This window comes from Benincasa hispida, chromosome 7 (assembly GCF_027475165.1).
Source record: "Benincasa hispida cultivar pf3 chromosome 7, pf3_genome.v1.1, whole genome shotgun sequence".
Taxonomy (NCBI): Eukaryota; Viridiplantae; Streptophyta; class Magnoliopsida; order Cucurbitales; family Cucurbitaceae; genus Benincasa; species Benincasa hispida.
The window spans coordinates 38059798-38081192 of NC_143484.1; the positions used below are offsets into that span (position 1 = coordinate 38059798).

The 21395-nt window shown below is 34.9% G+C and overlaps 1 protein-coding gene across 3 annotated transcripts; it reads left to right on the plus strand.

Moving 5' to 3' along the window:
- Nucleotides 1-14387: 14387 nt before the first annotated feature.
- Nucleotides 14388-20477, plus strand: LOC120082149 (Ribophorin I). Of its 3 annotated transcripts, none has more exons than XR_016530730.1 (10): nucleotides 14388-14597; nucleotides 15057-15101; nucleotides 15211-15842; nucleotides 16055-16202; nucleotides 17724-17903; nucleotides 18004-18072; nucleotides 18228-18317; nucleotides 18770-18920; nucleotides 19389-19512; nucleotides 20216-20477. XR_016530730.1 is itself a non-coding variant. In XM_039037395.2 (9 exons), the coding sequence occupies exons 1-8, from the start codon at nucleotides 14484-14486 to the stop codon at nucleotides 18896-18898; spliced, it is 1407 nt and encodes a 468-aa protein (XP_038893323.1). In that variant the 5' UTR covers nucleotides 14388-14483; the 3' UTR covers nucleotides 18899-18920; nucleotides 19389-19668. The 3 variants fall into 3 exon arrangements, 1 of the variants encoding a protein (XP_038893323.1); XR_016530731.1 differs by having other exon boundaries at nucleotides 19389-19485; XM_039037395.2 differs by lacking the exon at nucleotides 20216-20477 and having other exon boundaries at nucleotides 19389-19668.
- Nucleotides 20478-21395: the final 918 nt, after the last annotated feature.

The window sequence follows — 21395 nt, forward strand, 5'->3', positions numbered from 1 at the left end:
CACTTTTGATATTCAAACTTTTCTATCTCTTTTTATGTTTCCTTCTCCTTTTAAACCTCCATTTATTCCAACGAAATTGGTAGACATTCTTAACCAACTCAACCGCCTTTTACTATTCTTCCTTTCTTGATATTGCCATATAATTGTGATCCTATCATTACCCCCGCCCTCCCTTTTTACCTTGTCCTCAAGGTAAAGCTCTGATTGCCCACCCCATTTCTTTAGCTACGTCACCTGAAACACTGAACGTATCGACACTGTTGTCTGAGGGTTCAGATTGTAAGCTACTGATCCGTCTCCGTCCACTGCTTGATGCGTTCTATAATACTTGGGGAATAATTTCACCTTCTACTTTCGCGGAACAGAAATTTGGCAATAGGGCCGCAACTTCAGCCATTCCCAATCATCAACATTATGTCGCTCCTTGTCAGCAAACCTCTTCATTTTCTCTTAAGCCAGCCTCAAATGTTCCTTACACTTGCACAATGCAGCATCTCTGTCTCGCATTTTTCGGCCCAAATTTGCAAGCCTTACAATTCCTCCCATAGTAACTCAACATTGCTGGTTGTCGTCTATACACAATCTACAAAGGGACAAAGCCAGTAGGAGCACTATACATAATGTTACTCCAATAACTCGTCTAGTGCCACCAGTTCCTCCATTCTATCGGTCGCTCACCACCGCAGCTCCTCCAATTCATTTCCACGCTACAATTTACCTGTTCTGTCTGACCATCCAACTGAAGATGAGAAACTGAGCTATGATGGAGTTTGGTACCCGAAAGTCGGGATGACTCTTACTAAAATTGATTCACAAACTCCTTGTCTTGGTCCGAGACAATGAACTTCAGCACCTCCATAGATCGATACACTTCCACAATCATTTCTTGTTTAGTAGTCACGAATTTCTCATAGATCGATCTCTTTCTTGAAGATCGGAATCGGTTTAACATCCTTTTCTTTAAGTCTTCCCAATCTTTGAACGACTCTCTGTTTTTCTCCGAATGGTACCAATCTAATGCGATGCAGTCAAAATTATCAACCGCCACCGTAACCTTCTCAAATTCAATCAACTTGAGATCTTGAAAATAATGGTCTGCTCTGTATAGCCACATGTCTGGATCGCTTTCGCAAAACATCGGGATTTCCACTTTCTTGAATTCACTCCGGTCGCCATTTGTTTTTTCACCAAATGTTCTCACCGAATTGTTTGTTCTGCACCTCTGATTGGCATCCGATCCTTCTGCCTCCTCCATCACCTTTGATTTCTCTTTGGTCATTTCCGTAACATGTGAAATTAACATTCTTGATGTTTTTCTGCCTACAATTTCAATCTTTCAATGCTCTTCACTATCGACGCCAACCTCTCCTCTATGGTTGACACTTTATGTATTTCGACTCTGTATTCAAAGATTTCTTGCTCTAGTAACTCTAGTTTCTTTTCAAAATCTTTCTAATCCATACTTGCCCAGGTGATTGCTCTGATACCAATTTGTTAGGACACTGGTTCTTGGAATCTTTACTATCATAACAGTAGGTACAATCTTCCAGAAAGAACAATTGAACGATGAAAAACTTCTTTATTAGACGTTAGGAATCAAACAAGATCAATCGATCGCTTACAAATGATCACCCAATCGTTTACCAAATGCTAAATAATCGTTTACAATCTATTACACGATCACCCAAAATTACTAAACGATTGCTTACTAAATCCTCCACGATTTCCCACAAACTTCTACATGATCGATTAGCTATTACTTATTACACGATCGCCTACCAGAACCTATACGATCGTTTAGCTATTGCTACATGATCGCTGAGCTTCACTACATGATTACCTAGTGGAAGTAGATGATGAGCGGCACACTGCAATAGCTTCTCCACGACAGTGTCTTCTGAACTCCCACTCCCGAGAGCTCTCTTTCCTCACTTCTGATATTCAGACTTTTCTATCTCTTTTTCTGTTTCCTTCTCCTTTTAAACCTCCATGTTTCATGAGAATTGGTAGACATTCTTAACCAACTTAACCGCTTTTCCTCTATTCTTCCTTTCTTGATATTGCCATATAATTGGGATCCTATCATATGTTTCATGAGATGAAATATTAAAACTATAGGTTATAAACATATTATGGTAAGTTAGTTATCATTTATATTTATAATAATATTAATTATTGAATAATTATCTATTTTTCTCTAATAACCAATTGAGTGGGAGGTTATTGGTGGTTTCATGGTAACCGTGAGATAAAAGAAAAAATATTTTCCTAATTTTAGTAAGAAGTTAATTTTGAGATTTCCATTCTCGGAAAATTCTCACGGAGAAGTTGTCAAGTAAATGAGATTTACTAAGCGACAGCTTGGAGTTAGCTAAATGATCGTTGAGTTTTCTTACACGATAGACACTCAGCTAAACGATGAGCTAATCGATCGCATAGTTTTTGCTAGATGATCGCATAGCTTTTCCTAAACGATTGGGCATCGACCTATACGATAGGTTATTCCATCTTCTACTTGCTCAATCGTTTACACGATTGTGGTTCCTTTAGTTTTCTGCCTCAAACCAAGTCCATACAGAGCCCAGCCTCTAGATTCTCACACCGAGAATACCAAGGTAACCTTCTTGGTGGTGTCATACTCAACTCGACACTGTCGAGGTTCTGTGGAGGTCGTTCGTAGAGTTTGGGGTGTTCGTGACCTTGGCTATCACTTAGTTCGAGTGTGCGGTGTTCGTGTAGTGTAGCGGTCGTGTTGAATGAACGTTCGTATGTTGCTGTGTTGTTGTGATCGAGCGTTCGTGATCAAGGAACTTTGAGAGGAGTCTACAAAGCTTTGTTGATTCTTCCCTTGATCTGTAGTAAAGCATGCTGTAATTTCTATTTTATGCATAACCGCATGTTTCCATTTGTGATTGTAATTACAAAGTTTATATACGATTGAAATTTGGAAAGATCTTTCCGCTGCTCATGGAAATCCTCGTGTTCGATTTCTACAACATCCTCTATCATGGTAAAATGTGTTGAGGTTGATATCCTAAATCTCGTAGGGTTCTATAGTCTGTAATCACTTGTATGAACAAACATTTTAGTGATTAATAATATTTCATATTTTATTCACTCTGTCTATGAAATATATGATATTTTAGTTGCATTAACCACAAACCAATAAACTAACATCCAAGGTTATCATTGTCACTTAAACATGTATGTGGAGACATACAGGTGGATTATGTTTAAGTGATAACTTAAATGGTCTGTAGTATATGGATAAGGTCGGGTACCTTATCCTGGTGACACTACGAGTATGGCCCATTTTGTAGGTGTTACAAATGTTGTAAAGTGCTACAAATGATTTGATCCTGATTATTCATGTATTAGACATGTGAGCGAGGATATTTTATACAAAAGAGTTTGTATAAGATCGAACCACGAGATGTTTAGTCTCGTTATATAACGTCGTTCATAACAGAGACTTTCATCTCACTAGGATGACCATAGATAACATAACCTTAATCCTGAGTGAGTTGTGAACTCCTGCCTATGAGGGCGATCCTTTGATTTGCATGGGAGAGAATGGCCTGATCGCCTACTCAATAGAGACTTTCATTTCACTAGGATGACCATAGGTAACATGACCTTAATCCTGAGTGAGTTGTGAACTCCTAACTATGAGGGCGGTCCTTTGGTTTGCATGGGTGAGAGTTGTTGGGGATGATGCCCTAAAGTCTCGTGTCCTATAGTTTGTAAACACAGTTTGTACGAACGCTTGTGATGTATAATATATGATATTTTCTTCACTACTTGACTTTGCACATTGGATGTTTTATTTGCTTTACCACAAATCAATAAACTAAAATCCCTAGTTGTCATTATGTAACTTAAGCATGTATGTGGTGACATACAAGTGGATCATGTCTTAAGTGATAACCAAAATGGTCTGTAGTATATGGATATAGGAGGGAAACTTTATCCTGGTAATGCTACAGATGCGGCCCACTTTGTAGAATAGTTACAAATGTTGTGACTTGCTACAGATGGTCTGATCATGATCATTCGTGTGGGGACATGCGAGCGGGGGCGTCCTATACAAAGAGTTTGTATAAGACCTGACCATGAAGTGTTAACGTCTCATTATATAACGCCGTTCATGACAGAAACTTCACTTCACTAGGATGACCATAGGTAATATGACCTCAATTCTGAGTAAGTTGGGAACTCCTGCCATTGAGGGCAGTCCTTTGATTTGCATGGGTGCGAGTGGCCAGGACACCGACTCAAACCTACCATTTTGGGTATTCGTTTGATTTGGGAGCTGGGAACTCAGCTACACAAGATGGACTTCAATCCTTCCTCGAAGCAGGAGTAAGTAGATAGATTGCTCCCTTAAGGGCTAATCCCGGGGCTTGAACGATGTGGCGCCACATACCTTCTCATGGCCTGATAGATGTCCACACATAGTAGGACTATGTTGTATTGTTCACTAGAGGGATCAGTGGTACTTAAGGAGTTAGATGTAACTATAGGGGCAAAACGGTAAATTGGCCCAACTGTACTTACGAGCATCTGTGAAGGGTTATGTACTAATGATTGGTTATATCCGATGGATACAGAAATATATCTATGGTAAGAAGAGTTCAGCTATCGATCTTTAGTGGAATGTCTGGTAGTTAACGGATGGTGGATCTTGTGGCTAAAGAGTTTAGTCAGCTATTCACATACTATTGGAGCTTCGAGCCATAGGTCCATAAGGTCCCCTTGGTAGCTCAATGGATTCAAGTTGAGAATCAGTTTTTGGGTCAGTTTGAAGTGTTCAAATTGACAAGAGGGAGTTCGATTATATATGATATAATCGAACTCGTTAATTATATATGATATAATTGACTTTATGTATGAGATACATTAATTGGAGAAAATTGGATATAAATATAATTTATATCTAGTGGAGGAGAAAACAATATAGTATATATATATATGATATTAAACTATAGGTTAATGAATATAATATGATTATATTTATTATTTTATTAATTGGACAATTATAGGATAATTGGCCATCGTTTTCTCCGTAACTGTGTGTTAGTGAAAAGTTCCATTCGGTTTTCGTAACTGAAGAATAAAATGAAAATTGTTTTCATTTTGCAAAGATCATGGATAATTGCTCACAAAGTGTTTGCATCCTATCGCTTAGTAAAATTAGAGACTATATGATAACTCGCTTTTACTAAACGATCGCTTATGCGCGCGCGTCATCTACTAAACGATCGCCTACTTTTTCCTAAACGATCGTATAGACGATCGCTGCCCTTTTCCTACACGATCATATACTTCATCTAAACGATCAAGCACTTTGTCTATACGATAAACGCAGTCTTCTCCCACTTGCTTGATCGTTGTATACGATCTGCATTCCTTCTCTCCTCTACCAAATCCGAACAGATCCCATTCTTTGGATTCTCACTTCGAGAATACTAAGAGTTCCAAGTGGTGGTGTCATCCTCATCTTCGTCTGTTCGTGTGGAGGCCATTCGTGGTAGACAACCGGAGTTTTGCTGAAGAATAGCTTGTCGTTCCAGCGAGAGCGAGAGCATTCGTTCATGGAGAGAGCGAGATTTACCGAGGAGAAACGTTCTTCAACTGGTAAGTTTTCTTAGTCTCTTGTTTGTTTATCTCTTAGCATGTCGGTAATTTAGTAATTTGATGCATATCTGTTTGTTTGAATACAAATGTGGTAATTCTGTCATAATGCTTTTGGAAAGATCCGCTTCCACTCAGAGGTACTCCTGTATAAGAGTTCCTTCAAGAATGGTCTGATCACCGACTCAACAAGCCTACCATTTTGGGGATTCATCTGATTGGGGAGCTGGGAACTCAGCTACACAAGATGGAATTCACTTCTTCCCCGAAGCAGGGGTAAGTAGATAAATTGCTCCCTTAAGGGCTGATTCCGAGTCTTGAACAATGTGGTGTCACACCCTCTCTTGACCAAAGAGGGGTTTATTATAGTGGGACTATGATCTATTGTTCATTAGAGGGATCAGTGATACTTAAGGAGTTAGATGTAACTACAGGGGCAAAATGGTATTTTGGCCTAACTGTACTTACGAGCAATTTGTGAAGGGTCATCGTTCTGTTGATTGGTTATATCCTATAGACATAGAAATATATCTGTAGTGTAAAAAGTGCAGTTGTCGGTTTTTAGTGGAGTGTCCGGAAGTTAACGGATGATGGATAATGTGATTAAAGAGTTTAATCAGTTATTCACATACCGTTGAAGCTTCAAGCTACAAGTCTATAAGGTACCCTTGATAGCTCAATGGATTTAAGTTGAGAATCAGTTTTTTGGTTAATTTAAAATGTTCAAATTAATAAGAGAAAATTTAATTATGTATGATATAATTGAATTAATTCGATTATATATGATATAATTGACATAATGTATTTGATACATTATTGTTTAATTGGAGGAATAAATATTTGAATATGATTCAAATATATTTTCTATGAAGAAGATTCATAGTTATTAAATTTAATATAAATATGATTTATGTCATAAAATAGAGAAAAATAACTATGGTTTATATATTGTATATGTTGCAATATTAAACTATAGGTTATAAATATAATATGATAAGTTGGTTATCATATTTATTTATAATTATTAATTATTTGATAATTAAATCCTTTTCCTCCATAACCACCCTTAGTGGGGAGTTATTCGGTTGTGTGGCAAAATGGGATATATGAAATAGGATTTATGATTCCAAAGGGATCTGAATTACTCGATAGAGAACTACTACACGATTGTTGTTGAGAGCCTATGCGATAGACTCGTTTCTCTAAACGATTAAGAGATTTTGCTATGTGATAGCTTTGCCTTCTACTCGATCATCTTCCTCCTCCAACTCCAAACTTCTCCTATAACCAAAATTAGTCAGAGCTCACCACTTCTGGATTCTCACACCGAGAATACCAAGGTCACCAAGTGGTAGTGTCCTTGTTGGTTCGAGTTTCTCGTTGTTGTTTGTTGCTATTCGAAGTGGACGCGTTCGTGAACGAGTATGATCGAGGGATTAACTTGAAAAATGGTTCTTCAAAGTTATAATCTCTAAACCTTTGTTTTTATTTCAAAAGCATGATGTAATTTATGACATGCATAATTTGTTCTTGTTGATTGTAAATGTTTGCATTCAATCAAAATGGGATTTGGATGATCTGCTTCCGCTCAAAGGTTCTCTATAAATAGAGTTCCTTCAAAATGAACATACCATAAGGATGAATTTTGTCTTCTCCAGAGGAAGTCACTGTCTCCCTTGACGAGAAAAACACTGGTAGTATCCGATCTAGAGCCCTTTTGATAAACATGCTCTGTTTTTCATGTGCTCAGACTGTCTGTATCATCAATAACCTATCTTCCACTTAAGGACTATCTTATTTAAACCTTTGTTGTATCACTCTTAGATTGCACTAGTATCATCACCGCTTAACTTGCACTTGTGCAACCCAGCTTGTATCAACACATCCTTGATTTGCACTTGCCACAAGCCAAAATTGATCCTTCCATCAAATTTCTCCACATCGAACTTTATTAAACTTATACATCTACTTTAGTCTTAGAAAATCAACAAATAGTGAACAACTCATACTATTCACAAAACATCGCAACCCTTTTAAAAAATTCTCTTCTAATGTGGAAGCCCAGACAAAGCTGCAGCCACAAGCATACTCAGACATTCAAAAAACTACGAATTTGATGCTCTGATACCACTTGTTGGAAGAAAAAAAACCTTCCACTTTTATTGCATGAATAAGTAGAAAATAACAGATAAACTAAAAGAAATCAATAAAATTGGAAACACAATAATTTACACAAAAAACTCCCAATTCGGAGAAAACCCACAACCCACCAGAAAGAAATCCATTATGTGAAAAATTGTTACAGTCACACAGAACAATTCTCTCTCCCTGATCCCAATTACAATAGTACTCTCTCAAAACTTTAAACTACTCACACCTTTTTCCCACTCTCCAACTAAAGAATACAAAAGAAATTTAATTGAAGTTAACACACTAAGCTTAAAGTGTTTCTAGCTAGGACGACTGGAAACCAAAGACATGGACTCCTTTTACAAGCTTGGAGCTCATGATTTTCCTAAACTCTTTTGATATACAACAAGCCCATGACTTTCCTAAACCTTTTCAATGTAGGACAAGCCCATGACTTTCCTAAATCTTTTTTATGTAGAACAACTACATTTCTAATATTTTGCCAAAAACCCAACACTATTGTGCACAAGATTGAATGCATGACTTTTAGAAAATGTCCGACTTATTAGGCACATTATGGAAAGTTTGAACTTATTTAACACTTATAATTTAGAGACATATTCAACACATAATTAAACGTTTATGGACCTTGTTAAAGTTATTTAAGGTTTATTCTAATTGTTATTTTTCTTGTATCTTTTTCTTATCTAGTCTTTCCTTTTCTACTTCCTTCCTTTGTTGAGTCTATTGGTGTCTATTTATTCTTTGTTCACTATATTCTGATTAAGTTGATTATTCAATATAATATACAAAATTATCATGGTATCAGAGCCCAAGTTCTAGGGTTTATACTTTTCGACCACTTTTGTTTGATCTCGGCCTCCATTAGCCGTTGAGGGAGGCAGATCACGCACAAATCCATCTTCAATCAACATTCCAAATTTGTTTCTGCTTCACCTCTGTTAAGTCGTTGCTCAGCCCAACCGCACGTCTTTACCTCTGTCGTCATCGAAAACCCCACACCTCGCCCAGATCCATGTGTGCAAAACTTCATCAACACAGATCCAACTTCGTGTAAATCTCTGTTCCACTCTCCACCAACTAGAATTGACCACCACCATCCCTGCCACCAAGATTCTCCTTCTCTATTCAATCCAATTTGCAGTTTGTGGTTCATATCTACTCAAATCCGTGGTTTGTGGGTCTATGTTTATGTTTTCAAATCTTTCAAGGTCTCTATTCTGTTTTCAAATTACTAGTTTGTGGGTTCTATTTTAAATCTCTCTATGAGAATTTCTGTTTTCAGCCCGTAAGTTCTTGGTGTTTTAGTTATTCATGGCTTCTATTTCTAGCCTAGAAGTTCTATGTGTTTTAGTTCTTTGTGGATTTTGTCTCCAGCCCAGAAATTTTTTGTGTTTCAGTTCGTCGTGAGTTTCTGTTTTTGACCCAAATCTGTCGTGATTTCGGGAGTTCCTTCAATTTTTGTCATCAACTTCAATCAATCATTTCACGAACTTAAGTTGGTTGCACTCTACCACCTTGAGTTTAAGGGTAAGTTTATTCCAATTATTGTTTTTCTTGTATATTTTCCTTATCTAATTTTTCCTTTTTTATTTCTTTCCTTTAGTTGAGAATGTTGGTGTCTATTTATTCCTTTTTACCATATTCTAATTAAGTTCATTATTCAATATAATTTACAAAATTAACTTATGTATGGGTGGTCTTATGGCTAAGACCCCATGACCCATCTGACTCAAGCAACTCAAAAGAATAAAAAAAACCTAATGAGCTCCTTGGGTAGGTTAGAACCGAGCTTAAGAAGTATAGGCAACAACTGTGAGAAGGGGACTCCCCGAGTAGGCCACAATCGAGCTTAAAATTCGAGCACCTCTTTGCAATTTCGGTCAATTGATAAAAGAAAACATCTAATGTTTGATGGCTAACAAAAATAATTAGGAAACATTGTTAGTCTTCAAATGTTTATTTTCTTCAGAACTAGCATCAGTTTAGAAAAAACTAGAAAAGTTGATTTTTTTTAAATCTAAATCTCAATGGTGATCTTAGCCGAGATGGACGAGAAAAACTATTTCCACGAATTTCTAAAAGAGACGTTGCTTGAAAGATGAAAACTTTTGGGTGTTAATTTTGATAGTTTCCCAATAAATAGATATAGACTCACTCACAATGTTGGTTACCTTTCTTTTGTAGTCTTTCTATTTGGAAATTGGGACTATGGCCTCTTTTGTCATACCAATGTTTTATTTTCTTTATCCCATGCTTTAAAAGAAAAAAAAAAAGATTTTAAGAAGAAAAAGAATGGTTAATACGTCTATTTTTTTTTTTCTATAACAAATTACCAAACACATTTTGAAACGAAATATGTTTGAGCAACAATTTAAATTGTTATCTGATCTAAATTTTTTACCCAACACATATTTAATAAGAATATGACTATATTTTTATTGAATTGTTGTTTCTACTTCTTTCCATCCAAACACACCATTACATATATATGTATGTGTGTATATATGTGTGTGTGTTTTTATAAAGGTGGTTGTATAAGTGGAATTCAAACCCAAAATAATAGAATATGTAGTATAATAATAAAATAATTGCATATATCAACAAAAAATAGTAAAAAAAACCATACCCAGCCACCATTTTGCATACTGCTTCCCACTTTTCTCAAAATGAAAACTATCACTCATAGTTGCTATCAAAGCTTTCAATTTGAGAAGTATGCTATCAATAGCTATCACTGATAGCTGCTATCAGTAACCATAGCTGCTATCAGTGTTAGCTTTTCGATTTAAGAAGTGTGCTATCAGTTGTCATCATTGATAGCTTCTATCATTGAATATCACTGATAGCTGCTATTAGTGATAACTTTCAATTTGAGAAATGTGCTATTAGTCGCTATCGCTGATACCTGCAATCAGTGATACTGCTAGCAGCAATAACTTTCAATTTAAGAAATGTGCTATCAATTTCTATGACTAATAGTTATTATCCGTTGCTATCAGTGATGCTGATATCGCAGATAGCTACTATTAGAGATAACAACTGATAATTGCTATCAGTTATTGTAACGACCCGACCTTTTAAGTACTCTAATAAGGGTCGTTACTCATAATTACACATTTCCATTCAAAACATTTTGACCATTGAGGAAAATAAATTTCATTAAAATAATAAAGATAGTTTTCCAAAATAAATAACAAATAAGTAAAACCTTTATTTGGGGCCCCCAAAATAATGAAGAAAAAAATAACTTAAACAAATAAAATTTTGACCAACATCGAGTTTCAAATCAAAACTTTTAAATAGCTTGAAAACGTAAACTGAGCGGAAGTGATTTACATGTCCCATATGGCACGATCACAGGTCCCTCTTGTCACCCACCGGTCCGTTCATATCCTTACCTGAAAAACATAAATTAAGAAAGGTTGAGTATAAAAATACTCAGTAAGTGATCCCATTATCGGGATCAGGCTATGCATCCACGAGCAGAGAATGATGACCCGTGACTCAAACAACTACATCGGTTTTAGATGATGAAAAAAAATCAAAAGACGTACTGTCTTGCCTTGACACACATGTCTAGCGGCCCGTAGGCACACCGTTAAACATGAAAAATAACATGAATGTGAACCTGTCGATTCACGCATGTCTAGCGGCCCGTAGGTACACTGTCAAACATGGAAAATAACATGAACGTGAACCTATTGAGTCACGCATGTCTAGCGACCCGTAAGCACACCGTCAAACATGAAAATAATATGAACGTGAATCTGTCAACTCATGCATGTCTATGGACCCGTAGGCACACCGTCAAACATGAAAATAACATGAACGTGAACGTGAACCTGTCGACTCACGCATGTCTAGCGGCCCGTAGGCACACCGTCAAACATGAAAATAACATGAACATAAACCTGTCGACTCATGCATGTCTAGCAGCTCTTAGGCACACCGTCAAACATGAAAATAACATGAACGTGAACCTGTCAACTCACGCATGTCTAGCGGCCCGAGGCACACCGTCAAACATGAAACTAAACCCGTCAGTCCTCTGAAATAAAACATGCGTCAAAGAGAGATAGTAAACTACACTATTGGTCTAATCATGCATCATATACATAATTTCAGTACTGATTAGAAATTCGAACATGCTCATAATACTTATAACTGTCATGCAACAAGTATATCATAACGACAAAATCATGCTTCTAGAGTCCATTAATTAACTTTATAATTCTAATCTAGGTCGTCTGGCACAAAGACACCGGTAACAGTACCACTTACCTCAACTTGGTCACAAAAGTCCACGCAAATAATTCCTTAAAACCTTTGGAAAACTTGAATCAACCTAAAGTTGTGGCTTGGTCCAAGACAAATTCCAAAACTTGATTCAATTAGCCAATCTGATCAAGAATTAAATCCAAAATCAATAACTTAATTTTCCCACCATTACTCTCAATCCAAAAGAATGACTATCAATTTTCTGCAAAACGAAAAATGGTCTCTAGCTTGATGGTCAATGCCTCAAAACTTCTAAATCTTGAATCTAAGTTTCACACCAAAAAGAGGTTACTAATTTAATCCAAAATCAAATGGGTGAATTTCACCTCCCAAATTATAAGGAAAATAAGTTTTACCCAAGGTTTATCTATTCCAGCAAAGATCGGGCAGTGGTGGCTAATGACACAACGGCTCGTGGCTACCATAGACAGGCAGTGGGTGTTGCTGTCGGATGGCATAAATTGTTTAAATTAGCTGCTAGTAGTGAGGGTCTTGCATGAGGAGGGTTTGCGAGAGTGAGAGAGAAGGGGAATTTCTAGTTTTACAGATTTTATTTAGCAACAATTACGAACAAATCAAAGCTTCAAACAACGATCCAACCGTTCAAAATGAAACTCTATATGTCTCAAATAGACTGACCAAATTTGAGCACGATCCAACTGTTCAAACTTTAGCAATCAACAATTTTGTGGAAGCTGTCGCTGAAAAACCAAATTGCTTTCTCCCCGATTTTTTTTCCTCCTTTCACTCTCATTTAATTTCGAAAAATCTCAATTCTTCTATTTTTTTTTTTCAAATTTTGAAAAGATAAATGAAATATTTTATCACAACATCTCCAAAATCTCTAAAGATTCTATTCAATTAATAAATCAATTAACTTCTCAAATTATCTTAATTTAGGGTTCAAAAATCAAAATTAAATGGCATAAGATCCATCGATTTGATACAAATTAAATCCTTCCAAATATTTAAATCAATTCAAAACCACATGAAATTAATTATCTCCTTAATTTATTTTTTTTAAGTTTTCCCTAAAATCCAAAATCAAAGGGAAGCAAAATTCAATATTTTCAAGATAATTAGTTCGAATATCTAATCAATTAAATTCAATTTAACAAATAAATTTTTTTCAATTATTTTAATTTAATCCCAATTTTTCAAATGAAAGGGAGATTTATACTCAATAATTTTAGATAATTAACTTACATTTTCCTGAAATTCGGGATGTTACAGTTATCTTTTTTCAATTCGAGAAATGTGCTATTAGTTGCTATCATTGATAGCTATTATTAGTGATGTTACTGTTAGTTATAGCTTTCAATTTGAGAAATGGGCTATCAGTTTCTATTACTGGTATATTTTTTAAAATCAATGATAGCCAAATAGTGGCCATTGCGGATATGTTTCTATTAATGGTAATGATTTGATACTTTTTGTTGTTTGAATTTGTTGATACATGTAGTGTGTTTATTTGTATATCGTTATTGATGCAGATAGGTATAAAATGATATCTTTCTACATTGATAGTCATAAAGGATATCATTGATAACTACTGTCAATGATATATTTCTATTGCTATCAATGTAAATGATATCACTGATAGTATTTATGTATTATGTAATGTAGTATTTGAGATTAAATGACTCATTGAGATTGGTTGATGTGCATAAAAGTTTTCATTGATAGCATGATATCATAGTATCATTGATAACATGCTATCTAAGATAACATGTTATCAGTGATACTACCGATAAACTCTATACTCTTAAAGTCCTAAAAAAAATATTGGCAAGTTTGATAACGTTCTCATTTCTCATTTTCTTGATAAATAAACTTATTTAATAAGTATTATCATTTTTTATTTCAAACTTTTAGTCAATGTTTCTAAAAATGGTGCAAACTAAAGGACTAAAAAAAAGTAGTGTTTTTTAAATCCGTTTTCATTTGCTATTTATATTTAACGTTTCGTTATAATAATCAAACTTGATGATTGGTTTGTTGATGCTAAGTCACTTATGAGTTAGACACTTTCAAGTTCTGGGTTTAAAACTCAGTCTCGTAATTCTTTTTAGAAAGAAAAAATAAATAAAATAAAATAATTAGAGAAAGGAAATAAAAAGTAAAAAAAAAATTGGAGAAAGAAAATAAAATAAAAAATGAGAAAATAAAACAATGAATAAAGGAAAAAAAGGTGGAAAGAAAAGGAAGAAAAAAAAAATATTTTTTAAAAAAGGTAAAATTGAAAATTAGAAAGAAAAAAAATCAATAGTGGAAGTTTTTTGGGTAGGTTTATATGTATGAGCTCATGTAGCCCAAAATATGGCACCCGGCCCGGCCCATCACGTGGAGTCTTGTAGTGTGTTAGTTTGATGCAGGTCGTTGAAAATTTTGGTTGAACCGTAGAAGACGAAGTGGCCATGGAAACTCAGCCGAAAGCTCGACTAGCCCTAGTCTTCTCGATCATCGCTCACCTCTCGTTGCTCGCGTGCGCTTCTTCTCATGAGCTTCAGATCGTAAACGCAGAGAAAAGAGTGAGATTTCTATCTCTCATTTCCTATGATAATCTGTAATTCTTAATTGTTCGGTTTGAAGTTGTTTTGGTGGCGGCAATTTTCTTCTCTGCACTTTATTCCGCTTCTGGATCGGACCTCTGTTGAAATTTCAATTGAGAGGTAAAAGGAATTAAAGGAATTAAAGGAAGTAGAGTGGAACGGCATATTCATTTGGATGTTTAGTTTAGATATGGATCTTATTCTCTCAGTTTGTTGACAGTTAAGATGAGCCAATGTGAACTAATAATGGCGTCATATTTAGTGAATCTTTTTAATGATGATCTTGGAACCCCAGCGGTATGTCAATGTCTGAATTCTTGATACAAAATGTAACGATGACCGGGAATAATTTCGTAAATGCATGCTCGAATTATTTCCGCCAATACCTCCTTCTGTTGTTTGTTTTCGGTATGCTGAACCGTTTCCATTATTGTGCAGATTGACTTGACTTCTCACATCGTGAAGGTTTTCCTTACTTTGAAGGTACCTTTTCTCTGTTCCTATCTGAATGGAATAACCCCAGAACCCCTCTTGCCCTGTAAATGTTTTTCCAGATGCATCTTATTGTATTCTTTTTCAAAAAAATTTTAAGGTGGAAAATACTGGAACGGTGCCGGCTTCAGATGTTCTTCTTGCTTTTCCACCCACAGAATTTGATCGTCTGTCATTAGTAAGGGCTGCTATTGCTACTGGAAAAAAGAAGAAAAGATCTTATGTTCCCCTTGATGTAAAACCAACTGAGCTATTTGATGCACCTAATGGAGCTAAAGGTTTCTCTATATCTTTGCTCAATCCACTAAGTCCGGGAGCAACTGCAACGTTTGAAGTCCTTTATATATCTACTCACACTCTTAAACCTTTCCCGGAAGAGATTAGTCAATCTGAATCTCAGTTGGTTTATTACCATGATAGTGCATTTATATTGTCACCCTATCATATTAAACAGCAGGCAACTTTTATTAAGACCCCAAGCACGAAGGTTGAATCATTTACAAAGCTGGAACCCACTAACCGTGTCAGCAAAGAAATTAGATATGGACCATATGAAGATCTCCCTCCTTATTCATTTTCACCCATTCTATTACATTTTGAGAATAATCATCCATTTGCTGTTGTTGAGGAACTTGTGCGTGAAGTAGAGATATCTCACTGGGGCAGCATTCAGATTACTGAGCATTACAAGTTGGCCCATGCTGGTGCTCGACACAAGGGTGTTTTTTCGAGGTAAGTTTTTATTTTATTTTTTTAAAAAAAATTCTAATATCATAGCACTTCAACGTTAAAGCTGTTGAATGTTTATAGAAAAACATGGTAGCTTCTTGTTCTTCTTGCTGGCCAATAACCATTTATCATAATAATGATCCTTCCCCAATTCTTATACGTTTTTGCATCAGATTGGTATATCCGATTATTGTTTGTGATCTTCCTTTTCTCAGGGTTGAATATCAATCTAGACCATCTCTTAGCGGAGTTTCTTCATTTCGGCATCTACTTGCAAGATTACCCCCTAAAGTTCACTCCGTTTACTACCGAGACGAGATAGGAAATATATCATCATCACACCTGCGCAAAGATTTTCAGAAGGTGATCTCAACCCTTCTATATTCCAAAACTTTCTTGCTGTAAAATGGATGATGTTGGGAACTTATGGGAATATGTTTATTTATTTATTTTGGCATCCATGAGTATCTGGGTTAGCTCACACACACCTCAACTAATCTGACAGGACAACCCGCCTGACCCTACAACATTTGGATATCAAGAAAACTCTAGGATATTAAATCTTAGGTAGGTGGCAATCATTGATTGAACCCATGACCTCTTAACCCTTTATTAAGGTCATGCTCCTCTATTTACCACTAGGCCAATCCATGATGATTTAATGAATATATATTTATCTTATCACCATGTTAGATTCCATGTTTTGTTGTGGACTTTGATGGTGAAGTTTTTTCTAATTCCTCGTTAGGTTTTATTTGCCTTGATTTGAGGTCTTTCTTGGGGTTCAAAGTTCATCCCCCAATGGCGTTGAACCTTTAAAAAAGAATAAAAATGAGATTACTACGTTTCATGATATAACTAGGATAGAACTTTCTAGTTTCAATAATTAGGGATTGGGGAAAAAGCATTCTGTTATTAAGTGATTATGTGTTCCATGATTTGGAAAAAGGTTGCTAGAAGTTTTGATTGAAAAATTTTCTTTCTTCTTATAATAGACATGGGTTTATAGAGGAATTATAAATTAGGAATGCAAGTATGTTGGGATGAAATTTGCGGGAATGAGAATAGAAGTTCTGAATAGTCTTTAAATTTATTTTGCCAAAAGAAAATTGGAATAACCACAACAACTATTCATTATTGTTTGTTAGAAAATCAAGTTCAATTAGTATTGGAATTTTGGACCAATAAAAGTAGTCAGAGAGGGTACCCCCCCGCCCCGGGGGGAGTTATGGAAGTAGTGAGAGAAATCAATTTGAGTTAGAGGAAAGGGAGGTGAAATTCACATGAATATGAGAATGGGAAGGAACTTATCGAACTAATCCCCTAGAAGAGAGATTATTAGGTCAAGGTAAGTTTAATAAGTTAGGCAATCACCTATCATTCTCAGCTACAACCAAAGAGCAGGAATCAGAATAAGACAGACTGAGAATCATCATTCACATTTCTGGAAAATAATGACACCAGTTCAATATTTTATAATAGTGATGTATGAAGATGATACCAAAATAGGAGAAAGCAACAAGTGAAATCTTTTTGTTTCTGGCAAATTTTTTAGGTTCACTCAGTATAGTAAACATCATAATTTCATCAGAAATGACAGTTTTTAATCAGGACGGTGTTCTTTCTGATAAGTGGCATATTTCAATTTTCTAGTTGGAAATGGAACAGTAAACCAAGGATTTTACTTCCTAAGGAGCTTTCAAATTGTGGTATAAATAATAGAAATCTAATGTTGTTTGAATCTAATAATAGAATTTTAATGTTGTGTGAATCTTACATCTGTAATAACTGAATAAACATTTTTTTTATTATTATTTAATCATTTGAAATATCTTGGTTTGTTATGCCTATATAATTAAACTTGAAAGGTTTTATGTTTTGCAGTCTGAACTTGAAATTGAACCACGGTATCCTTTGTTTGGTGGATGGAAAGCTACTTTTGTCATTGGTTATGGGCTACCGTTGCAAGACTTCCTTTTTGAGTCTCCTGATGGCAGACGGTACCTAAACTTTACTTTTGGTTGTCCTCTTACTGAAACTGTGGTTGACAAGTTGACCTTGAAGGTTGGTCTAGCTCTGTGATACTAGATTCTTCCTTTATCTGATTTCATTCTTGCGTTACTTGTATGACACTGTCCCGACTAAACGACTTTATCTGTTCCAGATTGTTTTACCAGAGGGATCCACAGGCCCTACTGCCGTGGTTCCCTTTCAGGTGGAGCAACACCTAGAGGTAAATGTTTCTAAAATTTTGTTGCCGGAGCATGACTGAGAGGCTCATTTAGTATTGACTACAGATTTGCACATTCGCTGAGTTGTGATTGGAAAATACTAGTTTCCATTTATCTACTACACCATTAAACCAACATTTTATCTCGATCTCTGCAGAAGAAGTACTCGTATTTGGATGTTGTGGGAAGGACTGTGGTTGTGCTAGAAAAGAAAAATGTAGTCCCTGAACATAACTCTCGTTTCCAGGTAAGCTGCAAAATGTAGATGCATTTTTACCTGTGGGATGTGAAGTTTTCGTCTATTTAAGAACTCATTTGGTAATCATTTGGTGTTTGGCTTTTAGTTTTTAGAAATTTAGCCTATAAATACCTCTTCCACCTCTAAATTCCATGCTTTGCTATCTATTTTTTACCAATATTTTCAAAAACCAAGTCAAATTTTAAAACTAAAAAAAGTAGTTTTTAAAAACTTGATTTTGTTGTTAGAATTTGGTTAAGAATTCAACTCTTGTACTTAAAAAAAAAGAGGCAAACCATTATAAGAAATGAGAGAAAATAGGTTTAATTTTAAAAATCGAAATGGTTGCCAAATGATGCCTAAATAACTCTATTTGTTGGGTCATTCTTTTTCTCTAAGTACGGATCAGCTTGTTGCTTTCTCATTCCTTTTATTTAGAAGATTCCCTTTTCTTTTGGCAGGTCTATTACAGTTTCAACCCAATATTCATGCTGGCAGAGCCATTGATGTTGGTGTCTGCATTTTTCTTCTTTTTCGTGGCTTGCGTGGTTTATTTACACATTGATCTTTCCATTAGCAAGATGCCTTAATTTATCATTGCCAACTCCAAAGGTCCGTTTGCACTACCTTATAGGCAATTTTAATTTCATTATTAATAGGTTATTATTTCTGTGTTAATGGAATTTTATCGACTTCATGCAACTTTTTCCCAACTTGACTGATTAATACATATTTCTTCGATCAAAATGTTACAAGCTCAATTCTCTACCCATGCCTACTGAACTAAAAAAAAAAAAAAGACAGAACTTCCTTGATTAATTGTACCTGAACTTTGGCATGATTTTCATCAATACGACATTTAAGATTAGATTATTTTGTTCGGATGCTTACAACAAGATATGGGAGTCGGCGAGTCGCTTTGTCTGGGCTTACTATTATCATTTGTGACAACAAGATTAGGATTGTGAAAATTGCTCTCTCTCTCTCTCTCCCTCCCTCTCTCTTTTTAACTGTGATCAAAGCACATCAGCAATACTATATTAAAGAGTAATCTCAAACTCACTCTTTTCTTACTTGCAGGGAAAGATGGAAGATAGTGAAAAAATCATGGAATATTTGACTAATGAGGGAAACATAACCTTGTAGAAAATTTTGGATTCCATGGGCCAGCCCTCAGGTTTTGCATTGTTATATTATTGGGTTGGTTAGTCTATATCTGTTGGGCCGAAAGTCCAAACATCTCTTTACCATTAGGACTTTAATTCACGGCAGCCTTAACTTTCATTTGGACTTTAATTTAGGGTTAGATTTCGAAATGGCATTTTTATACGAATTTTTCATATAAAACTATTTTCTATAATTCTTTCTTTAGTCTTCATTTGCTATAATTAAAGAATAAAAGATATTACTTAATGGTTCTAATCTATCTGATATCACATGTTTAATAATTGTTGAAATATTGTTATAAAATTCAACTCTGCCCTTTATTGAAAATTTTTATTTTAAACTTCAACTTTGAAATTGTTTTAAAAGACTCTTGGAGACTTTATTTCCCATAAAAATGATGAATGAAAAGCTGGCAGTCCACTCAATGTTGAAGAAAAATATTATTTATGTACATTGGCGTGAGAGTTGTTAAATATTAATTTTGTAAATGATGTACTTGATGTCACGTTGAAGTTAATAGTAACAATGATCTTAAATTGAACTTGAGTTGTAAATAATGTAATGTACACATTCTAAGTCTTACAATTTCATGTTGAGTCAATTTATGTCTCATTTAATTTGTTAGAAAAACTCTTCAAAAATATATTTTCAAAAATAATTTCATAGTTCAAGGGTTAGTAATAGTATGAAAGCTTATGTAATTATGGTGCTTATCTTGTCTTTTCCTTCTTTTATTTCAGATGTTGTCACTATTATAAAAGGTTTGTCTGCGTATGATGGCCCATGGTACGACATGTAGCCCAAATATGCCATTCAAAATCCACCGACATGTCGGTTTAATCTCTCTTAGATTTTGTGGATTATTTGGTTGAATGCACTGTTCTACCCTGTTACAAAACATACATATTACCTTCCTCGTATCACTCACGTGAGATTATATATATATTATATATATATTGTAAAACGGAAACACACATAAGAAAAGAAATTTTTGTCATCAAACTCTTTTTAATACCTCTAGCTAGAGCAATTATCGGCCTCTTTATGGTAATAATAATACCAAAAAATCAACTGAAGGACCATACAACCAAATTTGAGGCTTTAAAGTGAATGAAACCTATTCATTTGAATAAATACAGATCATGTCAACTACCTCAATTTTGAGTGTTAATTTGGATCTTCTCCTTTTTCTTCAACCTACTAGATTAAATAAAATGTTGATGTCGATGAATATATATTTATAAAAAAATATAAAATAAAAATGTTGAAAAAGTATTCAAATTAACTAATAAATATTTTACACTTTCGAAATAAGTTAAAATGCTTATTATCAATATCACATCCACATTAATAAAATTTTGTTGCTTCTTTTGAATGCTTCATCAATTCTCTACTATGTAATGAAATATCCCGTCAACATGTTCTCAATTAAGACCAGAAATTAAATTTAAGCTATTGGGTGAGTGAATTGGACAATAAATGACATTGCATAAATTTATTAGAACTTAGAGGGCTCAAAGGTTGAATCTCAACAACCCTTAAAAAACAAATCTCTTTTAATTTTAATGTTACAATAAATTCACTTCTTCCTTCATCTTTTCTTTGCATTCATTCTTCATGTTTGTATACAACTAACTTAACAATAAGTTTTCAAAAAATAAAATAAAAAATCAAATGATTTGTTGAAATCCAAATTAATCACTCAACTAGTGAAGTAACCACCTCCTAGAAGAACTTGGATATTTTCTGAGCTTCAACTATAGGAAATAATAATTAATATCCATAGGTTTGGGTTCTCCCTCTTCAATCATCATATTTAAATACTTGATTCATAAATCACAACGTGGGCACTGGGGACGATTTTGCCCTTTCTTCTTATTATTTTTAAGAATACAAGAACAATTCAAGACCTGACAGCCC

Bases quoted from the DNA above. Each gene is read 5' to 3' on its own strand.
- LOC120082149 (XM_039037395.2), top strand. From the start codon at position 14,484: ATGGAAACTCAGCCGAAAGCTCGACTAGCCCTAGTCTTCTCGATCATC. The intron at 15,843-16,054 runs GTAAGTTTTTAT...TCCTTTTCTCAG, and splicing joins CACAAGGGTGTTTTTTCGAG to GGTTGAATATCAATCTAGAC. The intron at 18,073-18,227 runs GTAAATGTTTCT...CGATCTCTGCAG, and splicing joins AGGTGGAGCAACACCTAGAG to AAGAAGTACTCGTATTTGGA.